Below are 19,116 nucleotides of genomic sequence, written 5' to 3' on the forward strand. Positions count from 1 at the left end.
AAGTAAGTGTAACTCTGATTAGTGATATGCGTGCTGAAGCATGTAGGAGTAAAGTGTACCTGATGTCTGCAACTTACTTCAAAATGCACCAAATAAATACAAGTGGATGGATGGACGGATAGAGGGAGAGAACTATATGGTAAAGCAAACATGGCCAAGCTCGTTGCAGAAGGCGGGTGGTAGGAATATGGATGTTCGCTTTAACATTCTTTGCACTTTTCTCTATGTTTGAAAATGTTCATAGGTAAATGTTGGGGGAATAAAATACGAGGCTGTTAAGACCAAGCTGGGGTAGTGGGGGGCGACAAGTGCAAGGTCACACAGTCTTTGACAAACATTAAGGCTGGTTTTCAGCAAAGTAGAAGTCAGTTGTGAAGACGCAGTAGAAAAAGGATTGTATTCCCTGAGCTGAATCTGGACCGTGGGCACGTAGGCAAATGCAATCACTCTGACTCTGTGTCCCCCTCTGCAAAATGCAGACAGCACTGCCCACAGGGGCGTTGCTGGGACTAAATGAGAAGCCAGAAGCATTGAACAAATATGACTTCATAAGGAGCTGGCAGGAAGCAATTTGATTCTTTCCAAGCAGGCTGACCCCACCTCCTCACTGGGATTTCAGCTTAAATATGAAATTTAAGCTCCAGGAACGGGCTTCCCCTGGTGGCCTAATCTGCTGTGGTCCCCACCTCCTCCATCCATCACTCTGTCTTCATTGTCTGTAGGACACTTGTCCTGATCTGATGTGTTTCTTCCATATTCCTTAATTTGGTTTATTGTCTGTCTCCTCCCACTAGAATGAGGTCTCCAGGAGAAGAGGGTCTTTGGCCCGTTCATGACTTTATCCCCTGCACCTAAAACAGTCTCTGGCACATAGTAGAGACACAGTGAATCCTTGTTGAAGGAAGAAATAAATGAGCAGGGATAAGCTTAGTGTCACCCCTCAGATCGCAGAATTATGCGACTCGGAGTTTGCCTGTTGCTAACACCACCTGCACGAAATAGCAGGAAGTGAATTTAGAGAGAGCCATCTCCGCCGCATTTAACAGATAAGAAAACTGAGGCTCAGAGAGAGAATGCAAGTTTCCCAGCATCCATTGCCACTTAGTGACTGAGCCAAGAGGGGGCCCAGGCTCTTACTCTTTCTCTCCAGCAGGCTGCTGGGGCTGCCCGGGGCAGCTGCAGACGGACAGACAGTCAGGCTCCACTGGGCCGGCTGCCCGCATGCCGTGTGCTAATTACAGGGGGCAGGATGTGCCAGCCTAGCAGTGTTCGCTGACGCGCCCCGCCCCCTGGGTAGCAGGTGGGCAGCCTGGCGCAGGCGGCTGATGGGTCATGTCCACTGGTCTCCCAGCGCCTGATCATGCTGACAGAAGGCTGGTCATCTGCAGCGCCTGCCGAGTGTGGAGGGCCTGCAGGTTGGCACAGCGAGGTCCCTCCACACTACGGGCAGCCCCTCCTGACTGTGTCAGTCAGCCAGACTGGCAGAAGCTGGGCATCTGTCCCCACGATGAGCCCTTGCTGGACGCAACCTGTCCACACAGGTGTGCTCGCTGACAGGCAGCCCAGGGGGTGGCATGGGGACCGAGCGCTGAGCATGGCACTGCGGGATGCTGTTTGGGGTGTCACAGGCAGGGGATCGCACACAGACACACGGGTGCTGGGATCAGACAAGACTCAGCCACGCCCCCACCCACACCCACACCTGCCCAGCCAGCTTGGGGGGATCCAAAAATCAAGTCACAGCCCTGAAAAGGGGGCTGGAAAAGTGATCTCTTCTCTCTGTCCCAAAGGCCTCTTCCCAAGCCAGACCTGCTTGCCCCTAGCTGTGTTGTCCACACTGCAGATAAAGGGATTTTTTTGACCCTGGTGGGAGCTGTCACTCCCCTGCTTGAAGCCTTCAGTGGCTCCCCATCTCCCTCTGACAAAATAATATCAATAATAATATCTACTACGTCATATCTGCCGTGCTAAGCATTTTAGAACTAATAAAATAGCACATTTTAGAACTAATAAAATAGCACACAATTATAGAGCCTTTACTGTATTCCAGGCTTCTTTCTAAGCAGTTTACGTGGAAGAACAAAAATCATCCTGTAGCCTATCACCTATGAGGTGGTACTACTGTTATCCCCGTTGGATAGATGAGAAAACTGAGGCAGGGAGATGTGAAGTGACTTGCCCAAGATCTTGAATTAGATTTGAACCTAGCATTCTGACTATCACTACCAAACCCAGACCCTTCACATGGGGTCCAGCTCCCACGGCCACACTCCGCATCCCAGCATCCCACAGAGCATCCCACAAAATCCATCTTGAAACTCCGCATCACTTTTCACCCATGCCTGGCCTTTTCTCTTACTTTTGTCTGGCATCCTCTGTGTCTGGAGTGCCCTCCTGCGTCCTCTTGTCTGCCCTGCAAACTCCTCTCCCTCCTCCAAGGCACAGCTCAGAGTACCCTCTTCTGTGGGTACTGCCTGAGCTCTCCCTGGCAGAGCTCTCTATTTGTCTGCCCTGTGCCACTTCCGTTCCACACCGAGCAGCCCACGGCAGGCAAGCATGTGCTGCTGATGTTTCTTTCTGTGATTCCCCTACCCTGCCCTTTCTAGGAGTTCCTTGATGGCCAGGACCTTGTCTGATGCACCCTCTGTCCACAGGCCTGGCCGCCAGGAGGTGCTGAACCAATGAACAAACAAGTGAATGAATGAATGAATGAGAAGTGTAGTCACTTGGGTTCGAGGAGTGAAGGCTGAGGGCAGGTATGTCAGGGAGACATAAGGTGGTTGAAAAAGTTCCTCCTTCCTCCTCCATCCCTGCCCCACTGCTTCCAGAACATGGCAGGGGAGAGCTTTGGCCATACTGGGAAGAGCCCTGTCTTTGGGGTGACTACATGACCATGGGGCCCATCTCTAATGCTGGGGATCATTACCCGGAGGCATGGAATAGACAGCAGGGATTGGGGTGCCCTGACCCAAAGGCAGAGGACGGACAAGAACAACCCCGGTGCCGCATCTGTACAGCACTTGATGGTGAACCTTGGTTTCTGGAGTCCCAAGCATCAGTGCGATGTGGTGCAAAGAGGAGCCAAGGACCTGGCCCCCAGCCCTGTCACCTCCTTCCTGTGTGGCCCTGGGCCTGTCTCTCCCCTCACGGAAGGCCTTGGTTTGGCCTTCTATAACGTGCAGGTTCTAGATGGGACGGTCAAGGGTCCCTCCTGCGCTGAGCGGCCGGGCCTCTCAGGCGCCAAGGGTATGGCACCTGGGAAAGCTGCGCAGAGGCCTTGGTTGCGGGGGAGTCCACGGGAGTTAGGGCAGTGTCTCCCCATTTTGGTCCCCAACCCCTGCGTTCAACTGACTCCATGCAGCTTGTTAAAAATCCCCAATCCAGACTCCACCCAAGACTCACTGCATTTGAACCTCTGGCATGGGCTTCCAGGGAAATTGACATTTTCAAACCCTACTCCCACCTGGCTAGGTGATTCATCTGTGCACAGAAGTCTGAGTGTCTAGCATCTATCCAGGTCCTTCCAGTCTCCCCTGCTTCTTGCCTGCCAGCCCCTGCAGTGTGGGTTTTGGGGGGTACACAGGAGATGGCGAGGGAGGTCTCAGAGCATCTTGTGTCTGGTGGAGTCTGGGGGCTCAGGTGGTTGGGTTCTGACTGTGGTTTTGCATTTGACTGGTGGGAGCCTGCCCCGGGGGTGGACAGTGGCAGGAGGACAGCATTGGCGTGATGGTGTCTCCCAGCCTGGCATTTCTCAGACACATGCCCCCCCCCACACACACACCCCAGCTGATGCCCCCTATCCCCTGGCCCAGAGCAGGGAACAGGGTGTGTAACTGGGCTTACTCCATGGGTACAGGCATCATTCACACACACACACACACACACACACACGTGCACACACACAAACCCTCATGTTCTTCCCCAAACATCTAGAGCTACACTAAATATTCTCACCATTACTTTGCTCTACACACACACACATATGCATCCTTACATGTAGCCTAGAGGCATGTAGGCTTGTCCACTTGCCCCTGCTGATAGGTGTCCATCCCCAAAGCCCCTGAACACAGGCTTTCTTATTTGCACTCACGCTCATCCACATGAGCCGGCCGCCGGCAGCCCCTGGGACCCCCTTGTGTTCACTCCCGTTGCACACGCACCTCCTCATACTTGCATAGGCTCTGCCCATGTGTGTGCCCACAAAACCAGCTGCCACGCCTCTGCCTGCCATTCTTACCAGCCCCCGGGCCGCCCCACACCTCATCCCTGAGCTGCTGTCCGCCTTTGCACGGTAACCAGATGAGACAAGCAATTTATGACACCAGCTGTCTCTGTTAAAAACCGGATCTCACACACACACACACACGAGGGGAAGCCAATTACCCCGAGCCCAGCCCTGCCAGAAGCCAGGACTCACAAGGGAGATGGAGTGGGGGTGGAATCTGGCCACCCAGAGTGGTGAGTGGCACCTGACTTGAGGATTCCCAGCCCTCCCTGCTATCCCTGGGAATCCGGCATCCTCCTCCCCCAGGGTCCAGGGGAGCCTGCCCTCTCCTCTCTGTGGCTGCTCCCCTGGCCCAGCTCCCAGGCCCAGGAGATGCAGAAGCAGACTCAGGGTGGAGAACAGGCGGGCAGGGAGTCTAGAGGAAGAGTGGTCCAGGGTCACCATGGCAACAAGGAAGGCAGGAACCCCGTGCCCCTCCTACTGCACAGTAGTAAGCCAGGGGGAGGCTGCATTGCTGTCCCCTCTTCCTCTCCATTTTTATTCTCCTTGCTCCTCTCTGAGCAGGTACCCTGCACCCCGCCGTGGTTTCCCTCTGCCTAGAATACCTGCTCCCTTCCTGGCCTCAACCCAATACTTCATCAACTCTACTGCCTGGGCCACTTCCACTCTGGACCTCGGAATCAGACCCAGGTTCAAAATCTTCACTCCTCCGCTGACAGACCGGGTAGCCTGAGTGAGTGGCAGCCCTTCAGCGGCTTCAGTTTTTGCATCTATAGAAGGCATGTTCATTTCTGTACAAATATTGACGGAGAGCCCTCTCTGTAGCCGGCTGTCCTGGGAGTGGGCGATACAACATTGAACACAGCAAAGTCGCGGCCCTCCTGGGCTTCAGGTTCTGCTGGAGGAGTTGGAAGACACCCAGCGCAGACATTTAAGTGAGATGATTATGTTTCTTCACCGTCTCACCTGCTGTGTCCATGGCTGCCCTCCTGGAATCGAACACACCTCATGAAAGGAACTCAATCAATAAGCGAATGCTTGAATGCACAAATGGCTTGAGCCCTATGCCGAGGCTGACTCCATCTAAGCCTTTCTCTAACACTAGTTGATCTTTGCACTGGGCCTCGGAGGGAGCTTTCTCAGCGTAATTTCTGAGTGGTTGGATGGAGACACATCTAAGTAGACTTTAGAACATTCCTTCCTTCGCTGACTTGTTGATTCACTACACAAACGTACATTATAAGGACAGACTGTGTGCCAATCCCATGCTAGGCACTCGGGGTTGAGTGAGGTGGGGAAGAGACTTCTAGGTGACGATTGCATGGCAGAAGTTTTTAGATATGCTTATCACATTTTACAGGAAGATTTCACATATATTTGGGTTTTTAAAAAGTACTGCTAACCACTCTGGGGCATAGGTCCGATGAACACTTTACAGATGAGGAAACCGAGACTCCAAGACTATCAGTGACTTGCTTGAGAACACAGAGCCAGGAAGTGACAGCCCCAAGGAGGAACTGAGCCTCTTCACACTTGGCCCAGCATTCTAGCCACCATTCGTCACTTTCAGTGTCCCTTTCCCTACAGCTACAACTCTATAAGGCAGCCATGGCTCTCGCCCATTTTTCAAAATTAATTAAATTATTTATTTATTTATTTTTGGCTGTGTTGGGTCTTTGTTGCTGGGCCCGGGCTTTCTCTAGTTGTGGCAAGCGGGGGCTACTCTTCATGGCGGTGCGCAGGCTTCTCATTGCGGTGGCTTCTGTTGTTGTGTAGCGTGGGCTCTAGGCTCACAGGCTCAGTAGTTGCGGCACGTGGGCTCAGTAGTTGTGGCACACGGGCTTAGTTGCTCCGCGGCATGTGGGATCTTCCCGGACCAGGGCTCCAACCCGTTTCCCCTGCATTGGCAGGCGGATTCCTAACCACTGCGCCACCAGGGAAGCCCGCTCTTGCCCATTTTAATAGCCTGGGAGCTGCCTGGAACCTGCCAGTGCTGGGATTTGAACCTGGGCTGGCCTGACTCTGGAGCCATCACTCCTCCATGTCTAATCAGTTCATTAAAAACCCTCCTTGCAAACTCTCCCTCTCACTGCCCAGCCACAGAAACCTCAGCTGTTCCATTTCTAGGAGATAAAATTCCTTCGCGGCTGGAGAGGAGTTGGGATGATGTTGGCAGGCAATTTAAACAGCTCCAGCAAAATACACTCTCTGCCACTATTACACTTTCCAGCCGCGGTGGGATTGGCCCACAAGTGGATATCAAGTTTATTACAGCTATTTCCAACCTGTAACTGGTTTTGTGGAACACAAAGAGAAGGAGGTTGGGGGGTGGGGGAGCTGATTTTTACCCCCTTCTTTTTTTTCTCTTCCCGATGAAGGCACCCAGAGACATCGGGAGGAGGCTAAAGTTGGAGACTTATTTGTTTTTCAAATGGAAAACCCTGGTCGGCCCCCGCAGGCTCTCACGCTGCTGGCAGGACTCAGTCCATTTGACACACTTTGGTGGCTCCACTTGAAAATCAACCCAGCCTGGCTGAAGCCAGATTTGCTGGTCGGGGACAGCCGGCGCCCTGGGACACGGTCGGGCAGGCTTGGGACCCGTGGGCAGCTGTTGAGCCTTGGCTGGGCAAACCGAGCGTGAATAAGTGTGGCCTCCAGGGCCAGCTGTTCTAGAATCAGAACATTTGGGCATTCGGGGTAGAAATGGCCCTCAGAGGCCACTCTGCCCCACGTCTCTTCACTGAGCATTTAGGGCAACTGAGGCCTGGAGAAGGGAGACGTGTGGAGAGATTTAGAACCCAGGTCTCCATCCAGTGTAGCTGATCAGTCAGGGGCTGGATACCGACCAGGGTTCTTGACCTCCCCAATAAATAGAAATTGACTAGAGGCCAGACAAGAAATTCAGGCAAGGCTTTATTGGGGCCCGGCTGAAGCAGGGGGAGCGAGAACAAGTAAGAGGTTCCTGCTCGCTCGCCGAGCTGGGGGGCAAGCTGGTTCCTTAGACGGGGTGAGGGTAGGGGTGTGTCCAGATGGGTGGCTTAGGTGTTCTGCCCCAGTCCCTTTGTGGTGTTTTGTGTGCAGGGGGCATGCGCGGTACACTGCTTTTGCTACACACCCAGTTTTTGCTCCCGGCTCTTCAGAAGTGGTAGATAGGGTTTTTTTTTTGGTCTTTTTGTATCTTTTGGTCCAGAATTTACCCCAACGGTGCTTGCATTCAGTTATTTTAGTCCCATATAGTTTCTTTGCATTTGGTTGCTTGAGGAGAAACTTGTCTAGGTACAAGCACTGCAGCAAAGGGCCCCAGGTCCCAGCCTGTCTCGGAATGACCTCTGAGAAAAAATACCTCAGACCCATGCTGGTTCCTTCTGGGGCATCACTGCACGGATGGTCCCTCCACCTTCCCCACTGGGCCTGGTCCTGTTGGGAAGCCCCATGAAACTGGGGCGTGGGCACGGAAGGCTGTTCTGGGGGCAGGTCTGTGTTGTAGGAATGGCTTCTCTTTTTCCTTGTGGCGCCCCAGCGCCTGGAATGTGGTAAGGGTTCAACTCACTCTAACAAACAGTTACTGAGTAAGAACCAGGTGCCCAACTCTGGGGGCAGAGCTTGAACAGGGCAGATAAAGACCCTGCCCTCGTAGAGCTTATGTTCTAGAAGCAGCTCACATTCAAGCCCTGTTGATTGACTCACTAAAAATCTGTTGAATGAACGAATGAGTGAATGAACACACAAGCACATCTCCCTCTGGGGAAGGGAAGACCCACACATCTTTGGCTCTCCAACAGCACCTTGACTGCCCCCACTAGCTTTGTCATTCTCTGTCTGCCCTGATCTCCTGGTCCCAACCCACTATGGGCACCGGGGGACTGTCTTGGAGCCCCCGAGACTAGCCTGCCACCACGTCCTTGTTCTGAGCCTCCTCGAGCTCCCTCTTTGGGCTGATAGAATAATATAACAGTTCAGCAAGTTCCTGGGCCTCTGCTTTCCCCACACACAACCCCCAGCCCTCCAGTTCTCAGTTGCCCACACTGGCTTCTGGCTCCTCCCACCCGCCTCCCTCCCCAGAAATGGACCCCCTTCTTTCATTTACTGATTTTTTGCATCCTCTGGCTTTTCAGCAAGAGATACTCTGCTCTCCAGCCCTGAAGAGTGAGAAGGGACCCAGAAAAAGAGGTGGTTCAGAGAAGTGTTAGTATTTACAAAAATAGCTGTCTCCACTGAGCGCTGACCATACACTGGGTGATCTTTCCAAGCCTTGTCTCGTTTAATCCTCCCAAGAAGATAGGTTGAGTTGTCCCCATTTTACAGATGAGGAAACTGAGGCTTAGAAAGGTGAAGTAGCTTGCTCAAAAGCACAAAGTAGTAACCAAAAATCAAGAATTCGACTGGGGTATGGGAAATCAGTATTGCTTCTTGCTCAAAAGCCTCCCATAGGCAGGGAGAAGCAGCCTGAGACTAGATACCCCCTGAAAAGGGCCCACCTCCTCCAGGAAGACTCCTGTGATCACCCCCCCGCCAAAGGAATTCTTGGCTCCTCCATGAGCCTCAGATGACGCTTGGCAAATACCTGTTGCTACATCCATGATCTCCCAGACTTTGGCCTCTCGCTTAACTGTGAGTGGTGTTATCTCCCCCACCAGACTGTGAATAAGCTCGTGATGGGCTGCAACGGTGTCTGAAATTCATTTCTTTCTCTCCGATGGGGACTAGAACTGTGCCTGTGTGTCTTAGGCCTGGCGACACGTTTCTAGAACTAAAGGGAAGGTGTCTTGCAGCATCTTCTCAGGCTTACACCATGCCCTCTGCCCACTGCCTGTGATTACCCCCACCCCCTCCCAGCCTCTGTCTTGAGGGGTTCAAACCTCCAAGAACTACAGAATAACCTCCTTGCAAATAGCCACTTGCCCACTGGTCTGGGGCCTGAGAGTGAATTTGGAGTCTGTTACTTTCCTTAACCTTCCCTGAGGCTGAGGGAGGTCTGAGAGCCAGCTGCAGGGAGCTGGGACCGTGGATGCCTTGACTGGAAGGAGATCAGTGCTTGTCTCCGGCTGCCCGAGGCCAGTTTAACCACAGCAGCCAGACGCGGGCCCCAGAGAAAAAGATGTAAATGAAACCAAAGTAAAACTAGGTGCGTCCTTGAAACTCCCCTGTCCCTGGGCCTGAAACAGCGATTTACGATTCAGGTAATTCTTCGGTGCTTTATCTGGGGTGTGTGGGTATGTGTTGAGTACGTGTGGGGTGTGGGTGTATTTTCCCACTAATAAAAACCTCAGTCCCGGAGAATAAATTTGAGGAGACAGTTTTACTGACAGATTTTTTTTTCCTCCTTTGTATAATAAAAAAAAAATGGAGTGAAATTTGAAATTGGGACGATAAGGGCTGCCGCATTTTAGGAGGAGATAAAAAAGCAGTACCTGAAGGGAGGCGAGGCTGCAAGTCAAACAGGCAGGATGCCTTCCACTTTTACGACTTTAGGAGAAGATTACTCAAAGCTCCGCCGGGCTTCTGGCATCCTGCCTCCTGATGAGACAGCCGCTGAGTGTAGAGAGAGAGGCCCCGAGAGGCGCTTAGCTCATCCTCAGCCCTTTCAGCCTAGTGGGTGGGATGGGAACCCTGGTCTGGGAGCCAGAGCTCTGCCAAGAGCCCGTTGTGGGACCTCGGATGAATCACTTTGCCTCTCCAAGCCTCAGTTTCTTCATCTGCAAAATGGGAGATTACTGTCTATTCTGCTCTATACAAAGAGATGTGCTTCAAGCAGATTTCTCAACCTTGGTATTGTTGACATTTGAGGCCAGATAATTCTTTGGGGGCCTGTGCATCATAGGATGGTTATAGCATCCCTGGCCTTTGCCTGGTAGATACGAGGAGCACGTCTTGCCCCTGAGTTGTGACAACCAAAACTGGCTCCCGACATTGTCAAATGTCCCCGTGAGGAGGAGGGGGCAAAATTGTCCCCCAGTTCAGGGGCCTGGTTTACAGGTACTTTGCTCTTCTTCCTCAGGCTTCCTCCATTCTCATCATCCCCTGTTTGGGAAACTGGTGGGAGGCAATGTGAGAGGACCAGAGGATGAGATGTCTTGCCTTCTGACTGCAGCCACGCACGGTCAGAAAAGCGCAAAGCCCTCAGAGAGGGAACAGGTGAAGTGTATGAGCGGTGGATGAGCCTGCTGGAGGCACAGAGGTGTGAGCTCAGCGAGGAGACACCGTGTAGTGGGAAGTCCCACCACTGATCCCTCTCAGGGTCCTGGAGCTGGTGAATGTGTTATCATCACTCTAACCCTCACCAGCCGGGGCTCCCTGGGGACCCCAGTACTAATAGAGGTCTCCTACTCTTATGGCACACAGCTGGCACTCAATAAATGCTGGCTGGATTGCACTGGATCTGTGTTCCCTAAACCAGCAGCACTACCACCTTGGCCAGACAGATGTGGTCCAAGTCAGCTGGGGTCCAGATGTGCCCAAAGGAGGCCAGCTGCCCCGGGCCAGTCCTGCCAAGAAGGTGGCAGACCCAGCTCCAGGGTCAGTCCGCCTTTGCTGGGCTGGGGAAGCACCTTTCGGCGTCTCGAGCCCTCCCCCAAGCCCCTTGGAGAAACCCCACCCCCAGCCCCCTCTCCTGCCTCCAGCACACAGAGCCACAGGGAGTTAATTCCACTTCTTCAGGAAGTGGAGGCCTCCCTGTTGCAGGCTGTTAGCGAGGCTGCAACTCTATAATAGAGTTGCTGAGACAAGCGGAAAACTGCAGCTGAGTAAACAGATAAATAATTGAAACAGAGACAACACATACCTTGCTGCTTTGTGGAGTAACACTTTCATTAGCGGGAGGCAGCACAGCAGCGGGGATGGGGATGCGGACAGGCGGCAGGCGGGATTAGGGCACACTTTGGTCCGGCTTTTAATCAGCTGTGAACAGCTGGGCACCTGTGCAGCCTTTGTCTTCCAGCGTGGGCTTTATTACCACCTCCTGAGAGCCCCTGCCTTCTCGGGGCCTCCTTCGTATTCCTATGTGAAACGGGGACTTCCTGACACCCCTCCTGGCCTGTCCCAAGGGCAGCCAGAGGCAGGCAAGTCCCCCACACTGTCCTCTTCTCTCCATCGCTGGTGTCAGCAGACTGGGTTCTCCCTAGCCACCCCAGGTTCCCCTGTCTCCAGACAAGTCCCTTCAATCTCTTCTAAGGCCAGAGGGAGCTTGTAAATAGAATCTGAAACTCTGCACCTCCTTGGCCTTCGGGGGAGTTGAGTTCCTTTGCCCATCAGGCGCTCCCTGATGTGGCTCCCATTTCACTCCTCGGAGTCTACTCTCTTCACTTCCTCTCTGCCCCAGGCACTCTGAACACAGTCTCGTTTCACTGAGCACAGATGCTTCTTTCCCACCCCAGGGCCTTTGCTCCTGCTGTCCCTTCTGCCTAGAAAGCACTCCCTCCATTTACTAGGCTGGTTCCTACTCTTCCTTCAGAAGACAACTTATGCACTGCTTCCTGCAGGAAGCCCTCCATGATTACCCTATCCCCAGGATGGGACCTTCCCCTCCTCTGGGCTCTCTAGCTATTCTGGTCTTCTCCCTTGAAGAATTTATTGGAAACCATTGCAGTTTAGCTTGTTTGAATCCGTATGAGATCTTGGTACAGATGCCTGCCCTTGGCCCCATTTCTTCTCTCTTTCTATCCAGCCTGCTCCCCCATTCCCTCTCTCCTTGGGTGGGGATGGCTTTGGCACTCTGGCTGACTCTGCAAAACACATTCACACTCTCTGGCCCTGTCTGCGGCTCCCCAAGGTTTGCTTGTCATTTTTGCAAGGCCAACAAGTGGGATGCAGAAGTGGGACCACCTGGTGCATCGGAAAGGGCCAGAAGAAGAGGCAGCCCTACTCCTCCTTAGCTGTAGGACCTCAGGAAGGCACTTGACTTCAGAGCCTCAGCCTGCACATCAGTGATGTGGGGATGACCTGGGAGGATAATAGTGATGGTTGTGACATCTCCCCCGAGAGGCTTCTCCTGGGGCTGCCTGCATCTCCCCAGCATCCCTGGAGCCCACTCACCGCCTGGAGGAAAGGGGTGGCAGGGCTGGCCGAGCACTCACCTGTGACTCCTCTGTGCTCTGTTGCAGGTGACGGATGGCGGCACCATCAAGCAGAAGATCTTTACTTTCGACGCCATGTTCTCCACCAACTTCTCCCACATGGAGAACTACCGCAAGCGAGAGGACCTGGTGTACCAGTCCACCGTGAGGTGAGGGCTGGGAGGTGTCCAGGGGGCCACTTCTCCAGCCCTTTCATGTCTATCCTACATGCAATGCTCTTGTAGTGGGGAGGGGGGGTCTCAGGATCACCCTCCATGGGCTTGGAAGGCAGAGCTGGGGCTGTGCTGCAGAAGGGGGACCCATTCCCAAGGGGAGTCATCCCCTGGAGGGAAGAAGCAGGAAGGGGTCAAGTTGCAGCTCTGCCACATGGAGCAGACCCTTTATGTTGGCCTCTCCAGACGGCTCCTCCAACAGTCCCCAAAGTGGGTTTTCCAAACCCCTTTCCAGGTGAGGACACTGAGGTCCAGAGAGGGTGAGCAATATGCCGAAAGTCACACAGCCAGGAATGCCAGGGGTGGGATGTAAACCAGCTCTACCCGGTTCAGAAGCCTGTGGAATACATCCTATTGTTCCCCACGGGCTCTAAACCTGGGAAGGAAAACAGACCCTAAACAACCGGACCCTAGGTTCAAAGCAGCAACAGGATGGGGAAGGAAGAGCCCTTGGGGATGGAGATACTTAATATTTCTACCCCTACCCCTTTCCTAGAAGACTTTAAGGTAGCGGATCCCATTCTAGGCCCTGCTGTGTCCTAGGCGTGTGGGCACCCACGGCCCCACTCCCCTCCCACCCACTGCCTAAAAGGCCCCAATCCTATTTTATTGCTCTGACCCTTTACACTTGATGGGTGCTGTTCCCTTCGGCCACCTGGTAAACTCCTCATCAGCCTTCAGAACCCAATCGAGCAGGTCCTCCCATGGGACACCTTCTTTAGACAGTCCGCCACCCCAGCAGAACTGACCTCCCCCAAAGCCAATGGCTGCGGCTCCTCCAGAACACATGCATACACACACACACACACACACACACACACACACACACGTGCGTGCTTTTTCACACTACACAGCCAAATGCTTTGCCTGGTGGCCAGGCAGAAAGTGGCAGTCTGCTCCGAAGCTAGAGGACAACCTGGCTACACCAGGCACGCGGGGAGATGCTGCAGGAGACAAGCTGGCTCGCACTGTGCTTCGTGGGGTGCCTGCCGCGTCCCCGCTTATGCCTTACCCCTGACCCGCCAGGAGGATAAGGCCCCGCTCTGCACACACAGGTTGGTCCTTCTCTCTGTGACCATGAGCATCAGGACAGAATGGGTGCTCCCCCTTCACCTTGCACCCTCAGCTCTCAACACGAGGCCTGACACACAGTAGTTACACTATAAGATTTGCAAATTGAGTGGATGACCCTGGGCACCCTCCTTGGCCCTTTGGGTGTCAGTTTCCCTGTGGATAAAAGTAGAAAATGGGACAAGAAGATTGCAAAGGGTAAATCCAGCCCTGCGTAGGGAATCTGGCCGGTGGTCCTTCCATGCCCACTTTGGTAAGAACGGAAGGTGGGTGTCTCTCCTGGAGGACCTTTCTGCGTGCTCCTCTCTCTGGGCTTTGTGTTAGGAGCTCAGACCCAGCGTTTGTTGGGGGAATCTTGTGAGACTGTGGATGTGAAGGGGCTCCAAAGAGGTGTACAAATGGCCACACAGATACCTTCATCCATCTATTTATGATTTCTCCTACACCCGCTTCCCAAAATGATTTGGGGTGCCTTAAAGCACACCTAAGACCCACCAGTTACCATCAAAACGAAAAACAGGTAAAAACTCATTTTGGAGAAGAAAATAGCTATCCTGGGAGCCACAGATGATTTTGCACAAGTGGACATTTAGATCACCTCCAGCTTCCCAGAAACCCGTCTCCGCCTGCCACACCTCTGCCTGGTTACCAAGGTCTCTGGGAAGCAACAGCTCCCCACATACCATCATTTTCAGTCCCCCACCCGCGGCTGCAGGTGTGGTCTCCAGGGTGTTTCCTTGGCTCTGACCCCCACCATCTCATGTAACCAGAGCACAGCCCTGGTAGGCAAAGACCTGGTTCAAAGCCCAGCTCAGCTACTTCCTGCTGAGTTACCTTGGACCATAAGGACCTTGACCTCTCTCTGCCTTGGTGTCCTCATCTGTAAAGCAGGCTTAATATGATTGGCTTAAACAGTCGTTGTGGGGTTTGATGAGACTTACGTCTGATGGCTTGCGTTCTAATCCTGGCTCCTCCACCCCCTTGCTTCAGTGTAATCTGGGGTTGGTAACTGTGCCTGAGTTTCCCAGTCTCTAAAAGGGAATGACAACAGGGCGAAGCTCACTGCAACCTCGTGAGCTGAGTTAATAATTTGCATAAAGAGCAGCCGTAGTTGCTGAGTGGTGCCTGCTGCTCTTATTGCCTAGAAAAGCCCTCCTTTCCTCATCATAAAAAAAGAAGCCCTCCCCTTTCCCCAAATCTCACAAAACCCTCCTTGTGCACTCTTTCTCTTGATCCTCACTAACAACGCCGGGAATGCAGGCAGGTATTATTATTGTTATTATTTTCTGTAGTCCTGATTTTACAGATGGGGTCAAAGTTCAGCAAGGTCAAGGGACTTGCCCAAGGGTCCCCTGCTATAACAACATCAACTTGGTTGGACCTCAACCCACCTCATCCCACCCCTCCACCACACTGCCTTTCTCATTTTACAGCTGAGGAAACCGAGGCTCAGAGAGGGAAAGAGACTAGTCCAAGGTCACACAGCAGCTCAATTGCGGCCAGTGCTCTCTTCTTCCCCAGCCTTCTCCTGGAACCTTGGTTACAGTGGGGGGCGGGTCTCCCAGGCAGAGAGCAGCAGGGCAGGGGGGCCTCAAGGAAGCCACAGAAGAAGGGAAGGAAGGAGCAGGCCCTCTTGGAGAGTCTGATCCTGTCACGGAGAGTTGCAGCCGCAGGAGCAGCTGTGCTAGCTGGCTGAGGCTGCTTCTCAGGCTGCAGGGTTTCTTTAGGGCTGGTGAGGGGTGCGGGACTCCACATTTACATATAAATGGAGATGTTTACAAATTAATGCATCTCATCTAGAGACAGTCCCAGCTCCGCAGCTGTCTGGGCCGCTTCCTCTTCAGCTGGGGAAAGTGGGAAGAGAATGAGACTGAGAAGATTACCAAGAGTTGGCAGAGAGCAATTTTCTGGGCAGCCAGGGGAGCCTTAGGGAATCCCAGAGCTTTTCCTCCCACTGGTGGGGTTCCCGGAGGGATGGGAGTCAGGTGGGGTGACAGGGCTTCTGTCCCCAGGTTGCGGGGTGCAGGTGTAGGGCCCCAGTTCATGACCTCTTGGGCAGGTCACTGCCCCTCTGCACACCCCAAAGATTCCATCGATCAAATGCCTTTCTAGTTCTGAGCCTCAGAGCCCAGAGCTCCCAGTTTGGAATTGACAATAATTTATTCCTTCAAAGGATATTTAACTGAGCACCTACTAGGAGCCTGGTATGATGCAGGTACCAGGGATCCAGTGGGGAACAAGAAAGACGGGGCTTTACACTCTCGTGGGGGAGACAGAGAGGAAACGAGGGAAGCAAGACGTCAATAAATTTTTCATGACACATTCCATAAAGATGTGGGTCTGATGGTGATCACGTAACGAGGGGCGAGCAGCTTGCAGTGCCAGGAGGACTAAGGTGCTGGGGTGGCAGGCAGAGCCTCCCAGGAAGGTGGCCCTGGGCTGAGACCTGTGGGCTGGGAAGGAGCCATCCATGGCGGGGGCAAGGCAGGTGTGGCAGACGTCAGAGCCCAAGTGCCAGGGAGTTGATGTCTGGGAGCAGCCTCGGCCAATGACTGATGGGAGGTGTTAGATGAAACCCCAGTCCCCTCGTCCCCCCAGTGGGGCAACTCAGATGTGTCTTCTCCACTGTCCCCGAGTTCCCCAGCGGGACTGAATAACCTCCAGGATGTACCTGTGTTGACTTCCCTTCCACTCAATCCCCACTCCCTTTCCAGCTGCCTGGGATACCCTCCTAAATAAGCCAGCATCTCCCAATTGACTCCTTGTCTCAGGTTCTGTTTCTCAGGGGCCCCTAAGTGGGGACATAGGATATTAGTAACAGTCCCACCTGCGGGCATCCTGCACATCTGCCATCCTCTACCCCTGCCCTCTCAGGCCCTGCCTCGGGCCCCGTTCACCTGTTCCATCAGGCCGGGCACAAGTGGACCAGATGCATGGACCCCCCTCACTGAGGGGAAGATTGTGTGGGCAAAACTCATTAATCCCTGCAGAACGTGGCCATCCCCAAATGGCAGCTGTGACCTCCTTGGAGGTCAGGGTGAATCACAGCGAGCCTTCACCAGCCCCTGCTCCCCCCACCACAACTTGTGCCTTCTGTTTCCCGAAGTCCTCTGCAGTCCATGCCCCATCCCATCAGCCCAGGGTGTCCCTAGGAACACCAAGCAGGCTTCACTGGCCCTCATTTGGCGGTGAGGGAAATCTAGACTCAAGGGTTCAAGAGTGCGCCCCTCCCACGCCTTGCCCACCTCTCTTTGCCGAGGCCCTACTCATCCTTTCGGGTTCAGCTTAAATGTTGCTTCTTCCAGGAAGCCCGCCCTGACTGCCCAGACTGGGCCAGGCACCCCAGTGCCCTTCCCCTCCCATACTCACTGCCCTGACACCGGGTATTCGAAGTGCCTCCTGCACTTGACCGGAAGCCCCACGAGGATGGGGATTGGGGGTGATGTCTTCACTGCCATCTCTCCAGCCGCCCAGCCCAGCACCCCCTGCCCAGTGTGGACAATTTGTAGATAATTGTGGAGTGGGTGAGTTAGTGGTAGAAGGCGTGGTGGATGTCTTTCACTGACACTCTCACGGCTGCGGGATAAACTTTGGAAGAAGGAATTCAGGCCTCCTCACCTTCCCCCAACCTGGGCATCATTTATTTGTCACAAAGGAATGGAGCAATCGCTGTATGTCAGGGACGGTGCTGCTGATAAAATGGTGAACGAGACATAATCAGACCTGCTCTGGTGAGTCTTACGATGCAGGGGTGAGGAGAGACAGACTATAAAAATGTGTTTGAAAGAATATGGAAAAATATCTTCAGTAGGTGATGAAGGAAATAAGGGAATGTGATGGAGATGATGACAGTCGTGGAGTATGTGAGGCGGCGGTGGGGGGAAGGGGGAGCGTGCTATGAGGTTTCTCATAGGAGACATCTGAGCAGGGATCTATAGGATAAAAGAAGCCCGACAGACCAGGCTGGAGGTAGGGAGGGCATTCCAGGTAGAAGGCACAACAAGTGCAAAGATCCTGAGGTGAGAAACAGCTTGGCGTGATCTAGGAGCTGCCAGAGGGCCAGCGTGGCCAGAGTTCAGGGAGCAAGGAAACAAGTTGGCTTTTATTCTCAACGTCCTGGAGCCACTGAAGGTTGGGGTCTCACGTGATGTGTCTTGTAAAGCTCACCCTGGTTGCCAAGCGGAGCATGGGTTGGAGGGGTCAGGCAAGGAAGACAAAGCTTTCCTCAGAGGGGTCTGGGGAGGGAGAGAGAGGTCTCTTCATAGGTCTCAGGACTTAGATTCCAAACCTGAGTGAAGCTGGGAGAGGGAGCTGGCCCACCGCTTCGGGCTGGCAGGGGCCAGGAGGCAAAGGTGAGGTCTGATTGCCACGCGCTGTGAACACGTGACCAGGCTCCATTTCCCCCCACCCCCCTGCCCCCAAACCTGCAGGAGGTTGAGAACAGCTGGGAGGGTGGGGGGACGGGGCAGAGCCTGGGGGCTTCGTGGAGAATGTGAGTGCACAGTTACACCTTCCTAATTCATATTTATCAGAGGAGGGAGATGTGGGAGAAATCAAGTAAATGAAAGAAGAGCCTGGAGGATTGAGGACACGGAAAGACACGCCACTCCCTTTATTACTTTGAGATGCACCCGTTCGTGTAGTCTCTTGATAGCTCATATCGAGTGTTTACTGCATTCAAGGCACAGAGCTGGGGGGCGGGGGGCACAGTGCCCAGAGGTGGGCAAGACGCAGCCCCTGCCGCCGTGGAGCTCAAAGCCTTCTCCCTCTTCCCCCACCCCACCAGCATAAGCTCCTCCGAGGCTCTGCTATATCGTTTTCATCTCAGTGACCTCAGAACCTACTTGGCATTTAGAGAGGAGCTATAAATATTTGTGGGATGGAAGGAAAGAGGAGATAAAACATGGAGATAAATAGCTAACAATTCAGGTAATCAAGTGATGGCTACCACGGGGAGGATTTAGATGTAACGCGATGATGAATCAGAGATGGAGAGCCCGGGCGAATCGTGGAGAAGGTGGCATTTGAAGTGGGACTAGAAGCATAAGTAGGTTTTAGACAAAGAGGAGCCTGGGAGCGGATACCGCAGGGAGCGGACACTGTGTGTGCAAAGGCACGGAGGCAGGTAGGGAAGTGCTGAAGTAGTAGCAAGGCTGCTCCAGGCAGGCAGACGGAGGTTTCAAAGTCACGGCTCTCCGGAATCTGTTCCAAAGGAAAAATGGGGTTGGTTTTAAAATAGACATATTCACCGCTGGGTCCAAAGATCAGAGGGGGGTTTGTTTCCCTTTGAAATGTTCCGTGTCCCTTCTGTAGGGTCAGCTGTTAGCAGGCAGGGCAAACTCCTCCACCGTTGGTACACAAAAAAATGCCCTCTGACCCTTGTTGATTTGCAAGCGTGAATTCCACAGCTCACCTCTTTGCACGTTATAGTGGACCATACATCTTTTGTCTCCAGAACGTACATAACCCATGCTGCTTGCACAGGACATGGTCTTTCATTTATTCATTTATTTGAGAACTCAGCAAACACACATTG

At 53.4% G+C, this 19,116-nt stretch overlaps 1 protein-coding gene and 1 long non-coding RNA gene across 2 annotated transcripts in view; one reads left to right on the forward strand and one right to left on the reverse strand.

The window, feature by feature from the left end:
- Positions 1 to 19,116, forward strand: part of IGSF21 (immunoglobin superfamily member 21) — a 244,508-nt gene that overhangs the window by 151,928 nt on the left and 73,464 nt on the right. Inside the window, exon 3 of the mRNA XM_032641651.1 lies at positions 12,325 to 12,446. Coding sequence (XP_032497542.1) covers positions 12,325 to 12,446 — 122 coding nt within the window. The remainder of the gene's footprint in view (positions 1 to 12,324; positions 12,447 to 19,116) is intronic.
- Positions 11,004 to 14,570, reverse strand: LOC116758651. Its single transcript, XR_004351203.1, has 3 exons — positions 14,522 to 14,570; positions 12,298 to 12,423; positions 11,004 to 12,163 (listed from the first exon to the last, which is right to left on the reverse strand). It is a non-coding gene; the product is annotated as an uncharacterized LOC116758651 (long non-coding RNA).

Source organism: Phocoena sinus, chromosome 1, assembly GCF_008692025.1.
Source record: "Phocoena sinus isolate mPhoSin1 chromosome 1, mPhoSin1.pri, whole genome shotgun sequence".
Classification (NCBI taxonomy): domain Eukaryota; kingdom Metazoa; phylum Chordata; class Mammalia; order Artiodactyla; family Phocoenidae; genus Phocoena; species Phocoena sinus.